Genomic DNA, 22,559 nt, shown 5'->3' with positions numbered 1-22,559 from the left:
TTCTTAACAGTGAGGGTGCCAGAGCACTGGAACAGGCTGCCCAGAGAGGTTGTGGAATCTCCTTCTCTGGAGATCTTCAAACCCGCTTGGCTGCAGTCCTGTGCCACGTGCTCTAGGTGACCCTGCGTGTGCAGGGGGTTGGACTAGATGATCTCTAGAGGTCCCTTCCAACCTTGAGCATTCTGTGGTTCTGTGAAAAAGGCGCTAAGCCCCTTGCTGCGTCCCGCGTGGAAGCGGCCGGGCTGGCGCAGGGCAGGAGCCTCCGGTAGCCACGCGAGGGAGCTGCGCCCCGGAGCTGCAGCCCCCGTGCCGGGGCCACGGGTCCCGCCGGGGGTCTGATCCGCTCGGATTACACGCTGCCTGACGCTGACGCGTTTGGAAAAGCAACCAAGAAAGCAGGAAGGTTCCTTCTCACTCCGCGAGCTGCCAAGTCGGGACAAGCCCTGTCTTCTTTTAGCTGCTGGGGCTGGAGCTACTCAGTAAATAGGCAGCTCCGCAGCGCTGCCCGGGGAGGTCTCTCCTCTGACACATTGTTGGCAGGGGATAAATAACACGAGGCAGGACTCAGCCATGCAGCGAGGGGAGAGAAAGGTCCCTTGTGGAGGCTCTTCGGCTCCATGGAGGTTTTCTCGGGGGCCTCCAGGACCGCATGTGCAGCCCCTCTGGACTCCGCTGCTGCTGCCAGTCCGGTGGGAAATGCCTGACCCTCTCGGGAAGCAGCCCGGAGCGGGTGACACGGAGCCAGGCAGCTCTGGGGCCAGCGGCGCTGGGCGGGCGAGGAGGGGCCACCGTGTTCCTGGCCGTGGTGTAAAGTGCAGGAAGGGAGGCAGCTGGAAAGACCTGGAGACGCCGCTCAAGAGCCAGATCTACTCTCCCCCATCACCAGGGGCACTTGCGGAGCCGCCGGAGGCGGCGAGGGGAGGCAGGGAGGGAGCCTCAGTCCAGCATCGCGTCCAGCTGGTCGGCCAGGTCGTCAAACATGTTGCTGATGTCCTCCAGGATGTTCTTGGCCGAGTGCGCGGCCTCGGGGTGGCTGGCAGGGAGAGGAGACACGGTCAGAGGCTGGGGGCCCTGTTGGGGCTGGGGGTGCCGGGCTGGCCCCGACCCTTGTGCCCTTCCCTCCCTCGCCGGGCCACCCGGTCCCACTGCGGGGGCCTCTCCCCTCATCCTGCCCCAGATTCTCTCACCTCTCTGCCTCTTTGGCCGTTATCTTCTTCTCCGCAGCCTGCAGCGCGGCGGCCAGCGTGCAGTTGGTCTGCTCCAGCCGCTGCTGCGCCACAGCAGCCCCCAAAGGCTTCGCCAGGCCCTTGCTGGGCTCCGGGCTGAGGGAGCCGGCGCCGGCCACGGGGCCGATCACGTCCGGCACCGCCTCTGCGGTCGCCCAGGGAGCAACGGTGTGACGGGAAGGCTGCAGGACCTGCTGGTAGATGGTCTTGGGCCCGGAGAACACCAGCTTGGTGGACGCCACGGACGTGTGCTTGGCCGGGACATCTGTAAAGGAAGAACCCTCGTTGCACTGGGCAGCACTCCGGGGGCTCCCTCCTCACCCCCAGCTTCCTGGGGACGTGGCACCCGGCGCAGCCGACGGGAGCTGCAGGTCCCGCCAGCGCCGGAGACCCCGCAGGGCCGGGCTCTCCCTGCGCGCAGACACCCACCTGCCGTGGGCGTCCTCAGCACGGCGCTGCCCAGCAGCTCCGAGGGGCTGGGCGGTTTCACAGGGCTCGCCGCCTTCTTGATGCCCTTCTCCAGGGACAAGATGCTCTTCTCGATCTCGGCGATCCTGAACTCCACGTTGTCGTCGTCAAAGGCGTCTCCCGCGAGGCCGGCGGGCGGCTGCGGCCTGTGCGTCGCGGGGCCCGCGATGCTCACGGCCTGGGCCTGCGCGTACTGCGGCGCCGGGGCCGCCTCCGCCTGCCCCGCCAGGCTGAACGCCTTGAGCACCGTCTGCAGCGGCTCCCGCTCCTTGAAGCGGGGCCTGCGCTTCACCGTGTCCGACTCGGTGAGGTTGAACTCCAGCACGGGGGGCTCTTTGGTGCCAACGGGTACCCCGGGCTCCTTCTCGGTGGAGCAGGGAGGTTCCGTGGCCTGGGGATTCGGCTCGGCATCCAGGGCGGCTGCGTCAGCCTTGAGGTGCCCGGCGGGTTTGGGCCGCTGTTTGATGGTTAAGTTGCCTTCTTCCGCAAAGGGGATGCACTCGCTGGAGCTGTTCTGGGAGGAGGAGGTGGAAACCTCTGCTCTGGTCTCCTCCTCTGTGTCCGAGCAGGCATCTTCCCGCCTGCCTTGCGCAGCCTCCGTCATGGGTGCGCTGGGCTCGCTGAGCGTCCGTCTCCGGGACTTGCTGCCCTCAAAGGCGGCCTCGGAGAGCCTGGCCTGGCTGGAGTGGTCGGTGCTGCAGGACTGGCTGCCCTCGCTCGCCCTGGAGGGACAATCCTGAGCCACGGTCAAGGGCTTAGGGGCCAGGAGAGGCTTGGGCGGACTCGCTCCGGGTGGCCCCTCCAGCGCTGCCGCGAGGCTCCTCACTGTCCTGCCGGGGCCGGCGTCACCGGGGGACGCAGCGACAGCGGCCGCGTCTGGGACGGCACCGGGCTGCCGGTCGGGCTCGGGGCCCTGCTCGGCGTCTGCCTCCGCAGCCAGGGCGCTCGACACGGAGCTGAGGCGCTTGGGAGGCGGCGGCGGAGGGCCCTTGCGCTTGGCGCGGACGGCGAAGGACTGGCTGCGGGCGACCTTGGCCTCGGCCTGCGCGTAGGCCCGGGGCATCTGGCTCCGGCCCGGGCGCCGCGTCAGGGTGGCGTAGGAGCCCAGGGTGCTGGTGGACACCCCGTCCTCCTCCTCGTGCTCCCCGTCCGACAGCGCGTAGCGGTTCAGGCTGTGCGACCGCTTCTTGTGCTTGAAGCCTTCGCCACCGTTTTTCTGCTCCGTGGGCAGCCGGGCGCCCGGCGCGGCGGCCGCCTCCGTGGGGCCACAGTGGCTGTGCAGGTAGGAGAAGGTTCTCTGGGCCGACGTCTGCAGGCTGCTCTTGTGGCCGGGCGAGAAGGAGGGGAAGGGCTGCGCCAGGTTCCTGGGCTGCTCTGCCCCCAGCGGGCAAGGAGCCGGCGGGGATTTCAAGGAGACGTGGGGGTACATGAAGACGTAAGGGGCGGCCGCCTTGCTGGGGGTCTGGGGAGGGGTGACCGCTTGCGGCCCGGGGGGGACAGCACCCTTGGGAGCTGCCGGCCGCGGGTGCTGCTCCGGCCCCGCAGGCACCGACCTGCCCTCGGGCAGGTTCCTCTCCTTGAGCGGGCTGCCCCCGCCGCCGGGGCCGCTGGGCCCCTCCGGGGACACGAGCTTGCCGCAGGGCTCGGGGCCGGGCAGGCCGGCCGGGCTCTCCTTGCTGCGGGGCGGCGCGCAGGACTGCCCGCTGCTGCCGCTGCTCTCCCCGCTGCCCAGGCTCTCCTGCGAGGGGCTGGAGAGGCGCCGCGACAGCACGTTGTCCTGGGAGTGCCCCGAGCCCCTGGAGCGCACCCCGATGCTCTCCTGGCTCCGCGACATCCCCTGGCTGCTCTTGATGCCGAGCGCCTCGTGGCAGCTGTTGGACATGGCCGTCTGGAGCTCGTAGCTGAGCTCGCTGTCCTGGAACGTCGTCATCTTGGGCGTGTGCGGGGACTGACATTCCCCGTTCTCCAGCGACTCGATGGTGACAATGTCCAGGGCACCGGGGACCTTGCGTCTTGCCAGCGTTGCTTCTGCTTGGGTCAAGCTCTTGCGGATGTCCCTGAGCTTCTTGACAGCCAACATGATCTTCTTCTGGTGGCCTGTGGGAAGGTTGTGACAGAAGGGGATCATTAGGTCAGCTCTGCCTCTCCAAGGCTTTTGATTTCTGGCCTAGAAGAGCTGTGGTCACGTCACCAAGTAAGGCAAAGGCCTTTGGGTTACCCAAACCTTGCCAACAGGAGGAGACAAACTACTGCCCGTGCCCACGTGGCACTGGTGGCACCAGGCTCAGCCAAGCTCCAGTCTGTGTGTGGCGTCTTTGGAAACTGCCATGAACCACCCATTTTGGGTGTGCAGGCCACGCTGTGCACTGTCCGAGGGAAGCCCGTGCCTTCTTTGCCAGGAAACTTGGCCACCCCGTGTCCATAACAGAGATGCTCCTGTCGGCCACTCACCCAGCTTGTTGATGCCGATCTCCTGCAGATCTTCCCAGGTTAGCTCCGTCACGATGGTGATGGAGTCGTAGCCGTTGTTCACCAGCTTTTTGTGGTACTGGGGCAACCCGATGGCGCTGAGCCAGTCCATCAGGTCAGCCTGCAAAGAGCGCGGAGACGCCAGCGTGAGCACTGAGGGACAGGTCGCACTTCCATCCACTCCGTCCCTGACCGGGAGACCTTTTTTGGCTCTTCTTGGGGTCTGTCTGGGCACACTGAGCCATTTGCTTACAGACCTCCATCCTGTCCTGTCCCAGAGCAGGGGCAGCTCCAAGGAAAAGCCTGGGGAGAAGAGGGTGCTGCACCATGGCCCCGGGTCCAGCCACTCACCGGGATGTAGCTGGGCAGCCACTCAGCGATGCTGAGCTGCCCGATCTCAGTGGAGATCTTCTTCCTGTGTCCCGGTTTGGTGACACCGATGGCCGTGAGGTCCTAGTGCAAACAGAGTGGAGCTCGGTGAGCGGCAGCAACGCGGGACAGCGGGTACCTGCTGCTGGTGGCCCCGTGGGGGCGCGGGCTGTGCGGGGCTGGGGGGCTGTCTCACCTCGGGAGTCATGCGGCTGATGGTGGGGACGTCGTAGCCGGCGTTGAGGAAGTTGGCAGTGTAGGACTCCAGCTGGAACTCCCGCAGCCAGTTGTAAATGGCTTCTGCGTCCTGCAGGAAGGACAGAGCAAAGTCACTGGTGACAAGGGCTGCAGGGGCAGGAAGGAGCTTTGTGCAGGATGACAGTCCCTGCTTGTGTAACATCCCCTTGTCCCCGTCATCCCCAAGACCCAGTCCCCCATGTGCCCAGTGCAGTGAGAGCCAGGCACGTCCACATGGTCTCTCCTGCCCCAACATGACAGGCCCTGCCAGGAGAAACGTCCCCTCCCCAGTCATGTCCCCAGTTACCTTCCCCTCGAGGAGCTGCTCAGGGCGCAGGAACTGGTGGGAGAAAACCTTGTCTCCAGGGGGGCAGCTGCCAGGGCTCTGGTGCCCCAGTGGCCCTGGGCGGAAGGGAGAGGGGAGTGTTGGGGGTGGTGGTGCCACACGGAGCCCAGGGGAGCCCTGCGCTGGCGGGGGCCGATGTCCCGCAGCGCCGGGGCAGCAGGATGTCCCTCACCTGCTGTGGAGCCGAGCTGCCCGTTGCGGGGCTCCGATCCCACGAGCTGCTGCTGGAGGTCATCGCTGGCGGAGGGCAGCGGCTGTGGGACAGGGGAGGCAAGTGGAGGAGGGATTCCCACCTCAGGGGTGCCAGGTCCGACTTGCACCCATCTCTGGGAGGCAGAAGGGGAAGTCCCCACCCCGGGCATGGTTTAAGCTCTGGGACTTGTCAAAAGAGATCTGTGGGACTCAACGTGGAGAGCAGGATGGCGGAAAATGGGGGGACAGCACCTACCCTGGCATTCTCGATGAGGATGCTGGTGCTCTGCCCGTTGGTGCCCTCGGTGCTCTGGCCGCTGCCGGCGCTGCGGATGCTGCCGATGCTGCCCTCGCTGCCCACGCTGTTCCTGTCTCCTGCTGTTTGGGGTAGGAACAGGGCATGTCAGCCAGGCAGCCCTCCTGGGACCCACATGCAGAGCACCGCAAGGCACAAAGGTCCCTCCTGCTTCACCGTGTGGCTGTGGCCTTGGTGGCCTGCGTGGGGACAGGGCCGGTGTCGGCCAACTCGGGAGCACCAGCAAAGATCAATGTCACCCGAGAGCCCTCCGGCCACCAAGGATCCATCAGCACCTCCCACCGCCCAGCGCACGTGACAAGGATGGGACAACCTGGGAGCTGGCAGAGCTGCAGGAGGGGCAGTGGGGACTCAGCTGGGCCGAGGACGCGGGGCAGGAAGGGGGCTGCTCTGCGGGCTCCCCTAAGCTCCCCTTCCCTGCGGCTGCTCCCGTCTCCCGAGGCTCCTTCCCTGCTGCGAGCCGGAAAGCCCTTCCGTGCGCGGCAGGGCCGGGCACAGGGCAAGGCCCCCAGCCCGTCTCCCTCCCCGCAGCCCCCCTGACCTGAGCAGTCAGGGCCCGGGCCCGTCCGGGCGAGGAGGCCGCTCGGGGCTGCCTGGTGCGGGCCCTCGTCGGGGAGGTGCTGCAGCCCCCCGGGGGGGCCCTGGCGCGGCGGCGCGGGGCGCGGGAGAACCGTGCCTGCGGGCAAACACAAAACACGTGGTCAGAGGCTGCGAGGGGCAGGCTCCGCTCGCCCAAGGCTGGGCACGGCCGCCAGCGTGGGCACAGCGGCCACCAGGGGCACTGGGATGGCCATGGCTGCCAGCGGCCACCAGGGATGGCCACGGGCAGCGGCGGGTGCTGTGACCTGGGGATGCGCCGGCTACGCAGCACTGGGTCACCCTGAGCCGGGCACTGAGCGGATTCCTGCTGGCAGTCGGTGTCTGATCCCAGATTTCCACCCCCCCGATCACACGAACCCTCCCTCCCACCCCACGTCCTTCTCTTGCCCACCCTAGCTAGCCAGGGCTGCGGGGACCTGTGCTAGGGGTAGTGCCAGGAGGGACGGGGTGATCTGGCAGGGGGTCCATCTCGGCATGCCCAGGATGCGTCCTGACCTGTGCGCTTGCTGATGACTTCGGCGATGGAGGGGGGGAAGTATCCGACCCGATCGGTGCCTTTCTGAGCATCGTGGATATGTCCCTTCCACCGCCCGTCCGGGTGCTGCTCCAAGACCTGTGGTGGAGGAAAAGGGAAGGGGTTGGCACCCTGGGCTGGATGGTGGGAGGCGAGGGCACCCCCAAGGCCTTACCGTGATGACATCTCCTGCCCGCACGTTGAGAGCAGTTGGGTCGTGCAGGTTCCAGAAATCCTTTAAAGCTCGGACCTTCAGGATTCCTGATGCCTCTGAAGACAAGGGATGGAGGGAAGAAAGGAGGTGGCAGAGAGCAGGGGAGCAAGAGAAGAGTTTGGAGGGAGAATAGTCCAGAGGAAAGGTAAAGGGGGAAAACAAGCACAGAAAGGGGAGAAGAGAACATTAATATGGCTGGAAGGACTCCATCCCTGAGGATCCCCCACGCCGAAGCCCACGGGAGGACGGCAGCGTGAGGGGTGGTGATGCCCACACTCAGAGCCAGGACAGCTCAGGGCAGCGCAGGAGGATCGGGAGCACTGGCGAGGCCCCGTCGGGACTCCGCTTTTGACACCGTCTGCGGCCTCAGCGCAAGCCAGCCCCGTCTCACCTCTCAGCAGCTGCTTGATGTCCTTGCTGGCGTGCGAGGTGGTGAACTGGTTCACGATGTCCAGGGCCGTCTGGTTGTAGGTGTTCCTGATGTTCACGTCCACGCCGCCCTGCCCGGGAGGAGATGCCGTTCGCGCCAGGCCACGGAGCAAACGCTTCCCCGGGACGGCAGCGGCTCCTTCTCCGCTGCAGCACCATGATCGGCAGCGACCGGCACAAGCGCCAGGTGGACCCCGCGGCGGCCGGGCCACACGGAGGGGAAGGAGGTGACGGCTGCAGCGCCTTCCCACGCGCGCTCACCTCCAGCAGCAAGCGCACCACCTCGGTCTTGCCGTAGAGCGCGGCCTCGTGCAGGGCCGTGCCCGTCTTCGTCTGCTTGTTGATCTCGATCCCGGCTTTCAGCAGCTGCCTGGTGGGAATGAGGAAAGGGAGAGCTGCAGAGCGGGGTGTAAGCTGGGTCATGAGGCCAGCAGCGCTCCGGGGATCCCCTCTGTGCACTGCGGCCTCGGAGATGAGGGGTTGAACCACTTAGAGGGCAGGTGGGTTTGGGAAGAGGCAGGACTGAGTCCCACAAGGGTCTCTGGTGGTGCCTGAGGCGTGTGGGGCAGGGTCAGCAGTGAGGACAGTTACCTGATGATCTCCTTGTGGCCGTTCTTGGCCGCGAGGTGCAGCGGGGTGGTGTAGTTGGGGTCGGCGGCGTCCTTAGACTGGCCCTCCAGGAGGGCGACGCACAGGTGGCTGTTCAGCAGCAGCTGGGCCACCTACGAGGGGGAGACGGGCAGGAAACGGGTCCTGAGCCCCCTGCCCGCAGCCACGCGCTCGCCTGCTGTTCGCTGTGCTGCCCTTGGGGCTCCGAGCGCCCCCAGAGCCTGTCCTGCCCGTCCCGTCCATCCTGCAGCCCCGCAGCTCGGCCGGACACGGACGGCGCTTGCGGGAGCCCTGCTGATGTGAGGCCATGGGGCAAGGGCTCCCGAAGGTCCTGGCAGCCAGGAATAGGCTTCCCATAATAGGGCTTTTCAGACCAAGCCCTAAAAAGCTCCGGTCTCTCCAGGCCCACAGTGACAGTCAGCATCTCGGGGCAGCCCAGCAGCACAGAGCAGTTATTTTTACTTCCCTGTTTATAGCTGCAGATATTATAGATGCTCCAAAAATGGAAATATCCCCACGGTCCCTGCCCTGGCGGGGCACGGGACAGTCTGCCTGGCCGCGGTGCTACACGGGCTCGGCTGGGGTCTCCTAGGGCACGAGGAGCCCCGTCCCCGCGAACGCCGCGACTCCCGTCCCTGCCGGGCGAGCAGCAGAGCCCAACCGGTGCTCAGGGCTTGTGGGGATCAATGAGCTCAGCCTGCTCCTTAAACAGGAGCAAAGCGGGGAGGAAGCAGCGGAGAAGCGGGAATGAGGGCTCCTGGACGCTGGCCCGGCCGGCTGCGGCCCTGCTGTGCGGCGGGAGCGAACCCTGCAGCTCCTACTCGGAGTTGGGAGGAGGCAGGAGCTGCCAGCAAAGCACCAGCGCCCGGAGAACAGTGTCGGACGGCCCCAGAGATGCCCCCTCCTGCCGGAGCGGCCCCTTGGTCCCACTGTGGCTCCCGGGAAATGCCGGGCTCCCAGCGCTCACCTTCAGCCGTCCAAACTCACAGGCCAGGTCCAGGGGGGTCTTCTTGGCCTTGTTGACGAGACAGGGGTTGGACTGGTGCTGGAGCAGCATCTCCGACTGCGGGGAGCAACGCGGAGCTCAGCAGCCGCTCGCCCCACACCGGCCTCTCTCGCAGCCAAAGCGCCAGGGCTCGACCCTGCCCCAGGGGCACGAATCGGGCTCCTGTGGGACGCCCGCTCTCACTCACCACCTCGTAGTGGCCGTACTGCGCCGAGAGGTGCAGCGGGATCTGCCCGTCCTGCGAGGCCATGTTGACGGAGGCCGCTGCACGCAGCAGCACCCGCACGGGCTCCACGCGCCCCTGCCAGGCAGCGTAGTGCAGGGGCCGCATCCCTGCGACACGAGAGAGGGGCTGGCAGCGCCGCGCGGGGACCCGGCGGGACGGCCACCCGCGGCCTCGGGCGCGCAGGGCCGGGCAGGGGTGCAGGGGACGCCCTTACCGTTGCTGTCCTTGATGTCCACGGTGGCCTGCGCGTCCAGGAGCAGGGCAAGGAGCTCCAGGCTGCCGCCCAGGGCCGCATGGTGCAGAGCTGAGAACCTGCGGGTGCGAGACGGGCTCAGCCCCGGTCCGGCCCCTGGGACCCACCGAGGGAAGCACACGGCTGGCCAGGCTGGGAACTGGGTGTTGGAAGCAGCCAGGGAACCCGCTGGCCCTGGGGACAACTTCTGCTTATGTCCCCAGTGTCTCTGTGACCTCCGTAGCTGCCTCGTTGTCCTGCCCGTGCCAGCAGGGATGCCAGGAGCCCACGGCGGGGAGCGGGGCCAGCAGTGATGAACGGGCCCTGTGTTTTGGGGCTGTGGAGGAGGTCAGTCTGCCCAGAGCCTCTCAGGCCACCACGTGCAGGGCCAGGAGTCCCCAGGGCTGGCACCTCCTGCCAGCGGCAGCCTGGGGCTCAGATGGCTTCGAAGGTGCCAGGCCGGGGCTCGGACTGATGCGCTGACATGGCCCTTTCTCAACCCCGACAGCACCGATCCGCTCCAAGCCTACCACGACCCCGGGATACTCTCAGACCCCAATTCAGGACCACGGGGCACATTCCGGCATCCCCAGACCTTGCAGCGAGAGCAGCAGCTCTCTGGGACAGGAGGCAGCCCCCGTGGCCAGGCGGAGGCGCGCGGAGCCAGGGCCCTGGGCACAGGAAGAGCCGCCTTGCGGCTGGCGCTCCGTGAAAACGCTCCCGCTCCTGGCTCCGACTCCAGAACGCTTCCCTGGGGCCGGGAGTCAGTGCCCAGGGCATCCCGGGGACCGCGGCAGAGCCAGGCTGCTGCCTCCAGCGACATGGCCACCATGCGGCCCCCGTGCACCGAGCCCATGGCTGAGCTGCCAATTAAAAACCAAACAAACAAGGGTGGAAGATCCACCACCTCCGTCCTGACCCTGCCGGATCTGCCCAAACGCCAGCCCCGTGCCTCACTGGAACTACATCTGCACTTCTATTCCTGCGTTTTTTTACATTAAGCTACATCTGCAGGGAATTATGTCAAGACAAAGCTCCGCTGCACATTTCAAACCCCGCATCGGCCAGCTCGAACTCGGCACCGACTGACACTTCCTACTGAGTCCTCCGAAGGAAAACATGCAGAAATTAGGTACAACAGTAATGCATAAAACAATGCTAACACGTTATGGGTCAGAGTTAATTCAGCAAGAATAACGTGCTTATTTGTTTTACGGGCCTTTGTGGTTTTCTTAACTCTCAGCACCCAGCTTATTAAGTGCTTGGATTTGGGAAGTGATGAGCTACACAAATATGCTGCGGTCACTCAGCAAGCTCCTCTTTTCTTTCTCTGCCCCCCTGCACGCAGGGATTTTGCTCTTGGATATGAAACGCAGACACAAGCACGTGCTGCGGCCGAGCGCACGGGGCACCGCGTTTTACTGCCTTCCTCAGCCGGTGCCCCCGAGGGGGATGCGGAGGAGTTTTGGGAAGGATTCTGCTGTATACACGCACAGGGAGGCAGCCCCGAGGCCGGATGCAGGTGGGTTTGGAGCCGGTCCCGCAGAGCAGGGAGCAGCTCCGTCCCGGGATGCTGTTGTGCTCCCCGGGACGCAGAACCACCCGGGTACAGGAGAGCTGTGCTGTGACCCCCCCGGCCTCTCCCGAACCACTGCAGAAAGCGGGAGCTGAGCAAGGGTAGCGCTGACCCCACAGCATCCCCGGGACGCGGCCGTGCAGAACTCACCCATCCGCATCCTGGTAGTTCACGTTGAGGCGTTTGGCAGATCCCAGGAGCTCTGCGGACAGAAGGGGAGAGCGTGAGAGGAGGCCACGGGCCGTGCAGCCCCGGCAGGACCCCGCACGGCTCCCCCCGTCCCGCCGCGGCGCCCGCTCGATGGCCGCACGGACCTGCCGGCGCGCAGGCCAGCGCCTGCCCCATGCGGCCTCCTCGCTCCGCAGCCTCCCGGCCTCCTCTCCGCGGAGCAGCCCCGGCTCCGGCTCAGCTCCCTGTCCTCCCTCCGGCCCCACGGCAGCCCCTTGTCCCCGCGGCTCCCATCGCCCCCAGCCACGGCACCGCTCCTTGCGGGATGCTCCCATTTATAGGGAGCAGCGCCCCGGCCGTGCGGAGCGGGGATGTTTTGCTCCCCATGGCCGCTGCCAGGCCCTTGCCCACGGAGCGCGTGGTTGGCATTTCTACGGCCATGAATAGGAGGATTGTGGCAGCGCCCAGAGCCCCATCTCCCGTCCTGTCCTCCTGCCCGGGGGGCCACGGAGCAGCAGAGGATGCTCCCCCCGCGCTCGTCACGGGCTCCCCACTCCTGCCCGCAATGAATTCAAATGAATTCTTCCCTCCCACACAGGGAGAGGACGTTTTATTCTCCACCGAGGGGCTGCGAGCGGATTAACATCTCTGGAATTCAAGCGCGAAGTGAAAAGGCAAAGAAAGGAGGGAGGAATGCGGGGGGCAAGAGATGCCAGCGCGGTGCTTCGGCTTTGCCGGGCAGCCACGAGAGCCGCCGGCTTTGGCGGGTTGTTGCGGTGCTTCCTCCGGGATACGGCCCTGGAAGAGCCACCTCAGACCCACTGCTGTTCCCTGGGAGAAGGGCAAAATCCTCCTCAGCGCCCAGAACTGAGCACAGCTCCTGGCCCAGCTTTGCATCCAGCTGCTCCTCTGCCTCTGTCGCTCTTCTCCTCCTCTCCCGTCTTGCACAAAGGTCCTACACAGGAAAAGCTCCAGAATGGCTGCAGGGCCAGTAAGAGACATGGCCTTTTCTACAGGAAACAGGGGCCACCTCGTTTATTAAGCAAGTGGATAATTAAAAGGAAACCGAGTACCGGTGTGCTCATTACTGCAATTTAAAGTGTTTAGTAAACAGGCTTGTTAATGCCAAACGAGTGGCTGTTGGGGGAGATTTGGGAGCAGTCCTTGCAGCAGCAGCAGAGAGCAGGATGCGATCTCCATAACTAGCAATTCCAGGGGCTTTTTGTCCTCAAAGCACGAGGCGAGGGGGTGGCTTTGTGCCGTGTTTCAGCTTCATCCACCGCAAAGTCCCCGGGGGAACCTGCTCCCCAGTGCCTGGCGCTCAGCGCCGCTCTCGGTTGCTCTTTCCAGCCCGTTATCTCCAGCAAGCCGGAGATTTGGGTTCCCCGTCAAGGGAAAGCGGCTTCCCGCGGGCCGGCTCGCTATTGGATCGCACCAGCACCCCCGGCGCTGGAGCAGGCGAAGGGAAGCGGTGCTGGGCCGGCCCTCCCGATGCCAAGCCGGGTCCGCGGGGCTGCCGCGTAGGAAAAAATAACATCTCCCGACTAACCCAGCTGCTTGTGAGTCACGGAGAGACAATAAACACCAAACCCCACGGTGCCTGTTTTACAGAGCTGTTTTCTGAGCCAGAAGTGCACTTTGATCGCGCAGCAGAGCCGGGAAAGCTCCGCTTCGGCGGGGACAGACTCATCCTGCAGCCTGGGGACTCACCCGCCGCCAGCGGCGTTTCCAGGGACGCCACTGAGAGGAAATCGAGGATGAAATCAAGGCTTCCACTACTGCTGTTTACCAACATGGTCCTAAATGGCTCAGGCTGAATCCTAACCCAGCGGCGCTTGCTGCCATGGAAGCGCCACAAATCCGTCCTTTCCCGGCCCTCAACGCTGCCGGCTTGGCTGTGGGCAGAGGGATGAGGCCGGGCAGGGCCCGTTCTGGATTTCACGCCGTGAAGGATGGGTTTGCAGCAGCGCGGAGAGCCCAGAGCTGCGGGGACAGTGTGAGCGGCAGCGGAGCTGGGAGCACCCGTCTTTTAATCACTTTATATGGTTTTTCTAATCCTATGGATTAGGCTTCTAATATTTTTTCCTTTTTTCAAGGAGGTAGCAGGCCTTGAACCCAGAGCGGAGAGCTCAGCTCTCGCTCGGGAAGCAGCGGGTGATGCCAGTGCTGGGAGACGAAGCTGAGGTGCGACGGGGCAACCACCAGGAAGACAAGGGAAGCTGGTGTCCGTAGAGCAGAGGAGCCTCCGGAACAGGCTCCCAGCTCCTTCATTTCAACCCCTCTCCCCGAGGAACATTCCTCCCATTAGCTCCTGGCTCCAGCGGTCCCACCCTCACGGAGAGGGTCCATGAGGGCCCCAGGTCGAGCTGCATGCGCAGCTCTGCAAACCATCGTGATTTCCAGGGAAAAACAAGGCTTTGCACAACCCGGGAGCATCTCCGCACGGAAGCTCTCTGCGCGCGGCCCCGCTCTCGCCGGTCGGGCAGGACGCAGCTGCGGATGGCGGCCGGGGTCAAGCAAGCCCGCGGGGGAGCTTCTGTGCGGAGAGCGGCTGCCAAGCGGCAGGCAGGAAACACCTCCGGAGAGCGCCGGCAAATTGCTTACAAATGCAGGGCCACGTGCTCCTCGGGCCGGCGGCGGCCGCGGAGGGAGCTCGGCCTCCTGCTGTCGGCAGCGACCCGGCCGGCTGCGAGCATCATCCCGGCTCCGCGAGCATCCCGGCACTGTGAGCATCCTGGCGCTGTGAGCATCCCCCTTCCACCGCTGCAAGTGCCCGGCCAGGTTGGGAGGCAGAGGCAGGGAAGCCGGCAGCACCTCCTGCGAAGCCTCCCATGGATGCGCTCGGGCCGTAGGAGCCCTGGTTTCTCCTCCTCCCCCGCACTTCCCTCCAAGCAAAGTAGGAAAAAACACGGAGCTGGCTGAGCCCAACGGGAGAACAATGGAAGGAAGAGGCAGCTCGGGAGGCTGCCCCGTCCATCCGTCCGTCCGTGCAGCTGCGCGGGACGCGGCTCCCAGTCCCAGGGCTCCCAGGGACCCGCTCCGCTCCATGGGGACCCTGGAAGGAGGCAACATTGGAGAAGCCCTTTGGAAAGGGCTGCCTGGATTCACCCCTTCCTTGGGGGAAGCAGAGGAGCTGCTCTCGCTCCAGGATTTGGGCCCGAGACGGATCCGAGGCGCTGCGGGTGGTAGGGGAGTAAGGGCCATGGCTGCGCCTCAGGCATGGGGGCTGCATGGGCGCACGGCTTCTTCCTGCTGGTCCCAACTAGACTCCCAGCACCTAGCAGGGACTCGCACAAAGATGCTCCGTGGCCAAGCGCAACCTGGCGGGACAGGGAACTCCCGTTCCCTATGGAGCGGAAAGCTCTGCTCCGCAGCCCCCGGGCCTGCCGCATGGAAACAGCCGGTCAGCGCGGGGAGGCCGGGCGGCTCTGCGGAGGCTCCTCGCGCAGCTGGCCGGGCCGCGCGTTACCGGCCGGTGAAGTCACCGTCCCTGCTGGGAGCCGGCTATTCCGCTCTGCAGGATGTGAACTCAGTGCGGCTCTGTTTGCCGAGGGAAGAGGTGGAGCCTTTTCCATTTCCCCCATCCTTCCGAAAGGACAGGACACCTCCCGGCGCGGGAAGAGATGGGGCCGATAGGAAGGGGGCCAGCAGGCGAGCGCGGCTCCCCACAGCCGCCTCGGAAAGGCCGGCGCACCGAGGCGCCCGCCATGATACCTGCCCGTCCTGTGGCACCGAGTGTCACCCCCAGGGCTGGCACAGCATCCGAGCCAGCACCCAACACCTTTCGGCTCTCCTTCAATACTCACTTTGCCCCCGGGAGCTGGCAAAGGGCCGTGATCCAGTCCCTCTCCAAGCAGCCAGGCAAGGGTGGCTGCATCCTACAGGTGCCCTCAGCACGTCCATGGACACGATGCCACCTACGTGGCACGTTCACTCCTGTGTTGACGTTGTGAAGTCGTTGATGAGGACAGAGAAATGACACAGAGGGACGCAGGGAGATCAGGAAGGTGGCAGAGACACAACCAAGGCTGGCTCGACTGCGAACTACTCCTGAGGAAACAGAGGCTGATGGAGACAGAGGGGAGGTGGGAGATGCTGCGGGCGGCCTAAGGCCTTGCTGGGCAACAGTAAGACCCGAGCACCTGACACTCGAGAGCAGCAGGGAATTCTAATTTTTATGGCTCTAACAACTAGTCCCAGATAAAAGTGACAACATCCAGGAGCAGCCAGCAAAACGCCATGAGCTCTGGGGAGCGAGAAGAGGACGCGGCTCCGATGGTCGCAGCGAACGCAGGGCCGGCGGGGAGGAGACAGGGGCTGGGGACGGAGCGGCCCTGAGTTGCTCCGTCGCATTCCCACGAGCCACCCGCGCGTGTGGCAGCCGCCGCTCGCAGCTTCCTGGCCCTGCGGCGCGTGGCAGCGCCGGGGCGGCACAGACGCCATCCCCAAAACTCGGCCTGGCCGTCGTGGCATGGGGGAGGCCCAGAGGGCTCCAGTGACTCGTGGTCACACACAAGGGTGGTCTCTCGTCCTGCTCTTCCCTGAGGCCCTGGCCCTGCGGAGCGGCCTGCAGAGGGCCGGAGCTGAGGCCTCCCCTCGAACCGCTGCTCCCAACTGGCACCTCTGCAGACAGGCACAATGGCAGAAGTCTTTAATAGCCCCTTGCAGCTGCCCGCGCCAAGCGCGGAGCACAGACGAGGCTGAGATTCCCCTCTGACTCTCGGCCATGTCTGTGCCGCTCGGCCTGCACCCACGGCAACCCCGGCCTGCTCTCCGCAGGTCCCGGTGCCCGGCTGTCCAGCCAGCTGGACACGGTTGGGAAACTGCAGGAGGGATCGCCTCCGTGGAGCAGCCGGCAGCTGAGCTTCCTCATTCCCAGCACCGGCTGGTTTTGCCCAGCTGTGGCAGCAGGGGAGCCCCATGGTACCCGCGCACAGGGCCCACGCGGACCCAACAGCGTCCCAAGGCCGCAGGGGACGGAGCAGAGCCCGCGGCGGCGCCCGGCTGCGCTCGCTGCCTCCCCCGCGGCGGCGGCCGAGCTATTCCGGGCACCTCGCTGCCGCGGCGCCACCTGCTCCGGCGAGTTCCTCGCATTGTCCGGCCGCAGCGCCGGGAGCCGCCAGCTGCGGGCAGGGCGGCAGCTGCAAGGGGACCGCCTGGGGACGAGGGCCTCAGGGGGCAGCCCTGGACCCCTGAGAACTGCACAAGGGCCCGGGCTGCTCTGTGGGATGGAGCGGGAGGACGAGCTCTGCTCCAACCATCCCTGACTTGCCCTGTGGTCGCAGCGAGGAAAGAGGCCAGGGAAGGGGGGAGGCCGATGGGGAGGCCCTGCCCTGGGCAGCCCCCGCCGCTCCCGCACTCCGAACGGGCCGAGCGGTGCTGGGCCGCAAGCCAAGGCCTGCCCGGCTCCCTGCACCGCTGCCGGGAACCTGAGCCGTGTGGCTGCGTGTCGGGAACGGCCCCGGCAAGCCCGGCTTGGCGGAGGCGGCAGCACGCGGCAGCCGAGCGCGGCAAAGCTGCCTCCTCCTTGGAAAACCTGCCTCCTCCTTGGAAAACCTGCCTCCTCCTTGGAAAACCTGCCTCCTCCTCAGCAAACCTGCCTCCTCCTGGCAGCAGCCCCCAGAGGGCAGGGGTCGAGGGGCACAAGGAGCTGTAATGGGGGTATGAGGGGCAGGGACCCACCTGCCCACATGCCCCAACCCTGGCCCCAGGCAGGGACTTTCTCGCTGCACCTCCAGGTTCGGCTGGAGCGCAGCCTCTTTCAGGAAGGCGGCTCTGCTGAGGACGGGGCAGCTCGTGTCACTGGGGGGTTTTCTGCTGCCTCCCATCCCAAGCCGTTTCCCCATGGGGAGGCGCCTTTTCCTTCTCTATCACCCACCAGGACGAGCAGGCCCCAGGTCAGGGGAGGCAGGTGGCTTCATCCAGCACAAACCTGACCCAGAGGCAGTTCGGGCCGAGCAGAGCTCAGAGTAGCTGCCACAGGAGCTCCATCCTGAGCCTCCCGCTACCATGGGGCACTGGGCACCTCCCTGCCGCGGCCTGGGCAATGATTAGCCACGGCACAGGACTCTGCCCCTTCCTGAGGCTGCAAGACGAGCCAAGAGGCAGCGCCGGCGCCTCCCGCGCAGCCGGGTGTGGGCACGGATGGTGCTGGGGGGCGCAGGCGGCGGCAGAGGCCGCGCAGGCCGAGGCATCTCGGAGCAGCCCGGGCGCCTCCGGGCGCGCGGGTGACTCAGCGGGACACGCGGGCTCCGGCTGGGGCAGGGCGGAGGAGCCCGGCGCCGCTGCCGCCCTCGCCGCCCCCTTGGCCCGCGCGTGTGGCGCCCGCGGCAGCCCCGGGCTGGCACGGGGCCTGGCCGGCGCTTTGGGAAACACGGCCGGGCGCTGCACGTGCGCGCACGCACGCACGGCGCCGCTCACACGGCCCGGCCCAGTCCGCGCCGCTGCCTCCAGCCTGCCCGGCCCCCGCAGACCGTCCCCTTTGGGCGCTGCTGTCACTCGGCCTGTGATTCACTATGAGCCCCTGCCTGGCGCAGGGACCTTCTCTCCCCCGGGGCGCCGCCGCTGGCAGCCTTGGCTGGCGCCCAAGCGGGTCGCGGCGCCCGGGAGGATCCGCTCGTTCCCGCGCCCAAACAGGGCCAGGACAGGAGGCCGGTGCCCAAGGGGGGAGGAGGGCTCCCTGGGGAGCCTTTCTAGGTCATGGCCGAGATCCTCCGAGCTGGCTCATGACGCACGAGGAGGAAGAGGAGCACAACGAGGTCCTCAACAGAAGGTCGCTTCTCTGCTGGGCAGCCGAAGGCCGCCGGTGCCCTGCACAGCGACTCATGGAGGACTTGAGGGGTCCTGGTGCCATGTGGGGGGTGTCTCCAACAGTGCTGCGAGTTCCCAGTGCTGCCGGCGTCCTCGCCACCTCTCCTCCCGCTCCGTGGCACTGTCCCCATTTCCGAGCGCGTGCCAGGCCGCCTCCCGCTTTCCCCTCCCCGCCTGCGTTCGGAGCTGCTGCCATCCGAAGCAGCCCACGCTCCTGGGTCAGGCAGCTGGAACGGCCCCACCGGCAGCTCCGGGGATGGGGAACGGAGAGAGGCGCCTCCAACCGGCTCAGCCCAGGCCTGGGGCTGAGGCACCGGGGGATGCCCAAGCGATGAAAACTCCTCTCCTTTCCTTAACCCCAGCGCGCTGCTGCTTAGGAACAGTGTGTGCCAGACGGGAAGTGTCGGGAAGGTCGGCTAAGCGCGCAGCGGCACGGAGCGCGTTAGGGCCCTGGCCTGCACAAGCACCGGCCCTGGGGCAGCCCTTTCCGGTGGGGCTGGGCACGGCCTCCCGCGCTCCGGGGAGCTGCTTATCTCCCTCCGTGACACCGTTTGCTCCCGGCTTATCTCCCCCTGCTGCGCTTTGCCCCGTGCTGGGGGCAGCCTGAGCCCAGATACCAGAGAGGCTGTGGAGTCTCCTTCTCTGGGGATCTTCCAAACCCACCTGGATGCCACCCTGTGCCACGTGCTCTAGGTGTCCCTGCTGGAACACAGGGTTGCACTAGATGATCTCTAGAGGTCCCTTCCAACCTCAATCATACTGTGACCCTGCGAGATACAGCCCCTTTTCCAGCACGAGCCCCAGCAGAGGCCGGCTCCAAAAAGCCACCGTGGATTCAGGGCACCCAAGCACCGGAGAAGAAGGACAAACAGATTCGCAGCCCCCGACGCGGCGGCAGCCGGGGCGCCGTTCCGGGGGAGGCAGCCGCACACGCCGGAGCCTTTGAAGCCGCTCGCGCGGCCGCCCTCACGCCGCAGGCCGCGCGCAGACACGTCGTGGCAGGCCGGGGAGGCGCGAGCGGGGCAGAGCGGGGCCCTCCCGCCGCCTCTCCTCGCGCGTGCGTGCGCCGGGCTCGCCCCGTGAGGGAGGTCTGGAGGCTCCGGGCGAGTTTCTGGGCACCCCGGGCAGAGGAGCGACACCGTCCGGGACACGCGGAAAGTCAGCCCTGAACTCGGCCTTGTGCAAAATGAACCCCGAGCCAGGAGAACGGGGAGAAAGGAAACGTTTCCCACCTAGCCAGGTAGCTCCGGCCATGGAGGGTGAAGGGAAAAGCCCTGCTAGATTCACAGGGCCAGGATTTCTGCAGACACCAGGACACAGAGCACAGTGGCAGAGGGTAACAAATACCGGTTTAATCTCTCCCTCCTGCTCCGGCGCTTAAGCTGATACAGCTACTAGGGATTAGGAAGAAATTTAAGTAGGGGAAGGCGAATTATCCCACATCTGCCTCCCGCAGGCGCCTCATGCCCGGCCCCCATGGTGCAGCAAGCACCGAGGCCGCCTGTGCTGCTGGCGCCTGAGGGCCGTGACCACCTTGATGGGACACGATGGGAAGCTCCAGGAAACCTTCCTGCTCTCCGTGCTGAGGGCCCAGGTGCAGAACAAAGCCAGGACCCGCCAGGGGCTCTGCTTGCCGTGAACAACCCGGGTGCCCGTTCCCGGGCGAGCAGCACCCGCTTTCGGCCTCCCACCGAGACACCCGCAACACACGCGAGCCGGGGAGCCCCCGGGGCGCCGCGAGCGCCGCCACAGCGGGCGCAGCGGGGAGCGGCCAGGCCCCCCTCGCGGCGGGGCAGGCGGCGCGGGCCCAGCACCCGTTTGCTCAGCTGCTGCCCTCTCTTCGCGCTCGAAGCGCCGTGAAGCAAACAGCTTCCCCGCTCCCTGGGGAAAGGCAAACAGCGAGGCCGGCCCGGCACCACCACGGCCTGGGCACGGCGGCCGAGCTCGGGCCTCCCGAGCGCCCTTCCCGGCCGCACGGCCCTTCGCCTGCCTGGGAGCTGCTGCCATCTGGACCGGGGCTGCACGAGGCCCGCGGGGCGCTTGGCTCCCGGGTGGCAGGTACCAGGGCCCTGATGCTGCCTCTCACCTCCCCCAGGTGCCCGGCCACTCTCTTTGTGCCCCGCGGCCGCTCTGGCCCCAATGAGGGGCTTTGAGGGGCTTTGTTGCCAGCCGGGGCAGTGATTGATCACCGGCCAGAAAGGCCAAAGCCGCGACGGGTCGTTTAACAATTTCAATTAAACTCTGCAGCGCTTCGACTCGCAGGGGAGGGCAGGGAAAGGCGCAGAAGGGAATTCAGAAGAGGGACGTTTCCACGGCCGCTCTGGGGAAGCCTCGGCCCCAGCTGGGGCAGCGGGACTGGCCCCATCATCAAAGGTGCCCTGACCCACTTGCACAGCGCGGCCAAGGGCTGCGCACAGCGAATATTAAGCACCACATCCCCGACGTTCCCGCTGCCGCGACTGGCGCTTGCTTCTTGCTTACGTGCGGTGACTTTTTTAGGCACAGGAAGTCCCGGAGGGCTAATCACAGAGCCGCCGCTCCGAATCCACCGAGACAGCAGAAGGCCTCTTAGAGGGATTTTAAAAATCAGCATCTCCGCCTGTCATACGGGAAAGGCGCTTTAATGAGCGGCGAGCTCAGTCAGCGCTCCGCTCAGCCCGGCGAGAGGAGCGCAGGGAGCCCCGGCACTGCCGGGCGCCCGTGGGGCACCTGGGGCCGTGCCCGCTCTGCGATGGGATGAGCTCCGGGAACGGGGCCGCAGCCGCCCCTGCCGACATCCCAGTGCTGCCTGGGGGTCCTGCAGCCCCACAGCGTGCCGCGTCCTGCGCGGGATGTGGTTCCTCGAGGGGAGCGAGCGCGCGTGCTCCGTGGCTCGGCCGAGGGACCGGCGCGCCGGGCACCTCCATCACCGCGAGCCGAGGGGCGGCAGGGCAGAGCCCATCGCTCCTCCAGCAGCGGCAGCGCCAGCAGCCGGACTCGTGGTTTTTCCCCACTCGGAGCTTGTTGGTAGCCGACCCAAGGGAGTTTATCCTCCGCTCACACTCATAATCCCCAGCCAAACTTGCATTTCACCGCGCCAGGCTCGCTACCCTGAGCTGCTCCTAATAAGCCTTAATGCTCCTCTTCCTGCCCGATTTCCCCTTCTCCCTGCTGGGGGTTGTTTTTCTCCTCCATTTTCCCACCAAGAGGCAGCTTGGATGAGGGGTCCCGCAGCAGCACCAGGCCCGGCCGGGCCTCCCACGCGGCTGCCCTGGCCCTGCCGCTCGCGGCGCTGCCAAGCGACGGGGAGGAGGATCCTCAGTCCTGGTTTTATAAACACCTTGCGCCAGGGAGGAGAACCCGGATCCGCCTGGCCGGGACTAACGTCCCTCCCTCAGCCTCCGCGTCTGGCTGCAGCGGCGCTCGCTCCGCGCTGCGCAGGAGCACGCGGGTCTCCCCGGCACCTCCACAGCCCCTGCAGACACCCCACTGCTCGCCAGGGTCCCGGGCAGCCCGCGAGCACCCTGGCCACCTCCAGCGCCACGAGGGACGAGGAGCCTGGCCCGGCCTGCCGAAATGCTCGACGCAGAGCGAGCCCCAAACCCCTTGCAGCTCACGCTTGCTGCTGACCTTCCAGGGAGCACATGGAAGAGGGCAGCTCTGCTCGGGGGTTAAACATTACCAGACTGAAATTCAAGGCTTGGCAATTGGTTCCAGTCGACCGGTTTGGCTGATAATTTTTCACAAGATAAACACAGCCAGGAGCAAGTGGCAATTGCTAAAGACCCTGTGCAGCAGCATCCTCCAAGCGGCACCACTTTCTCCCCACCGCGATTTCCTCTCGCGCTTCGATGTCCCACACACCAGCCCCAACCCAGAGCCCAAAGGGACCCTAAGTCCTGCTGGGAGGATCATTTACAGCTCCGTTGTTCACTGGCAAGGGCCCCGTTCACACTCCCACCTCCAACCCCAGCGCAATCCGTGCGCTGGGTTCAGAGGCAGCAAGGGGCAGAGACGGGCGGCAGGACGGAGGGGACGCGGCGGGGCCCGTGTGGTACTTACTGCTCTTGGACGCTTTGATCTTGGCCACCAGTTTCTGCACGCCAGGTACATCCCCGTTTTTCACAGCCTGAATCAGCTCCTGCTCTCGCCCCATCATGGACAGGTCGGAGAGACAGCGGCACGGAAGGAAGAAGTCCTTGGATCCCTGTGGTTTATAGAGCCATGGGAATCAGCCTGTAACTCCTTAAAATACACTAGGATGCGAGATGAAATCCAGCAAGAAAGATGCTTTGCAATCCCATGGGACATAAAAGAAAGTTGCCGTCTCCCACAGTTGCTCACAGCGACAAAGGCGACGTTTTCGGCTTCAGGAGGAGGGAGCTGCGGATGGAGCTTCGCTGAAGAACACGCGATCAGTGAAAACGGGGACTAGTTCAGCGCAGGGCCCAGCTCCCGGCAGCGGCGCCCCCGGCACGGAGCGAGGCGGCTCGGGGCGCCGGGACACTCGGCATGGGGACGATCAGCCGAAGCTGCGCGACGCTCCCGCAGCCCGAGGTGTCATGTTTTGCTT

General features: G+C 66.0%; 1 protein-coding gene across 3 annotated transcripts; it reads right to left on the bottom strand.

Annotated features, from left to right (window-relative positions):
* Nucleotides 1–920: 920 nt before the first annotated feature.
* CASKIN2 (CASK interacting protein 2) lies at nucleotides 921–22,295 on the bottom strand. 3 transcript variants are annotated; one of them, XM_088535835.1, is made up of 20 exons: nucleotides 22,049–22,295; nucleotides 11,180–11,231; nucleotides 9,436–9,533; nucleotides 9,183–9,328; nucleotides 8,957–9,052; nucleotides 7,972–8,102; nucleotides 7,642–7,750; nucleotides 7,343–7,451; nucleotides 6,913–7,007; nucleotides 6,719–6,836; nucleotides 6,156–6,299; nucleotides 5,564–5,679; nucleotides 5,288–5,369; nucleotides 5,077–5,171; nucleotides 4,729–4,839; nucleotides 4,515–4,616; nucleotides 4,146–4,284; nucleotides 1,571–3,791; nucleotides 1,188–1,535; nucleotides 921–1,033 (listed from the first exon to the last, which is right to left on the bottom strand). In XM_088535835.1, exons 1-20 carry the CDS (start codon nucleotides 22,143–22,145, stop codon nucleotides 937–939), a joined length of 4,506 nt encoding a protein of 1,501 aa, XP_088391961.1. In that variant the 5' UTR covers nucleotides 22,146–22,295; the 3' UTR covers nucleotides 921–936. The 3 variants fall into 3 exon arrangements, with proteins under 3 accessions (XP_088391961.1, XP_088391962.1, XP_088391963.1); XM_088535836.1 differs by having other exon boundaries at nucleotides 1,188–1,512; nucleotides 1,581–3,791; XM_088535837.1 differs by lacking the exon at nucleotides 6,156–6,299 and having other exon boundaries at nucleotides 1,188–1,491; nucleotides 1,656–3,791; nucleotides 5,564–5,685.
* Between the last annotated feature and the right edge of the window lie 264 nt (nucleotides 22,296–22,559).

Source organism: Tinamus guttatus, unplaced genomic scaffold, assembly GCF_059628265.1.
Source record: "Tinamus guttatus ecotype Peru unplaced genomic scaffold, ASM5962826v1 Tinamus_guttatus_pri_ptg000649l, whole genome shotgun sequence".
Taxonomy (NCBI): domain Eukaryota; kingdom Metazoa; phylum Chordata; class Aves; order Tinamiformes; family Tinamidae; genus Tinamus; species Tinamus guttatus.
Note: the sequence above shows the minus strand (reverse complement) of the source record. Positions and strands in the feature narration are given on the sequence as shown.

Coding starts and splice junctions, on each gene's coding strand:
- CASKIN2 (XM_088535835.1), bottom strand. CDS start 22,145: ATGATGGGGCGAGAGCAGGAGCTGATTCAGGCTGTGAAAAACGGGGAT. Junction 9,534..11,179: donor AACTACCAGGATGCGGATGG/GTGAGTTCTGCA, acceptor TCGCACCCGCAG/GTTCTCAGCTCTGCACCATG. Junction 1,536..1,570: donor TCCCGTCGGCTGCGCCGGGT/GCCACGTCCCCA, acceptor GTGAGGAGGGAG/CCCCCGGAGTGCTGCCCAGT.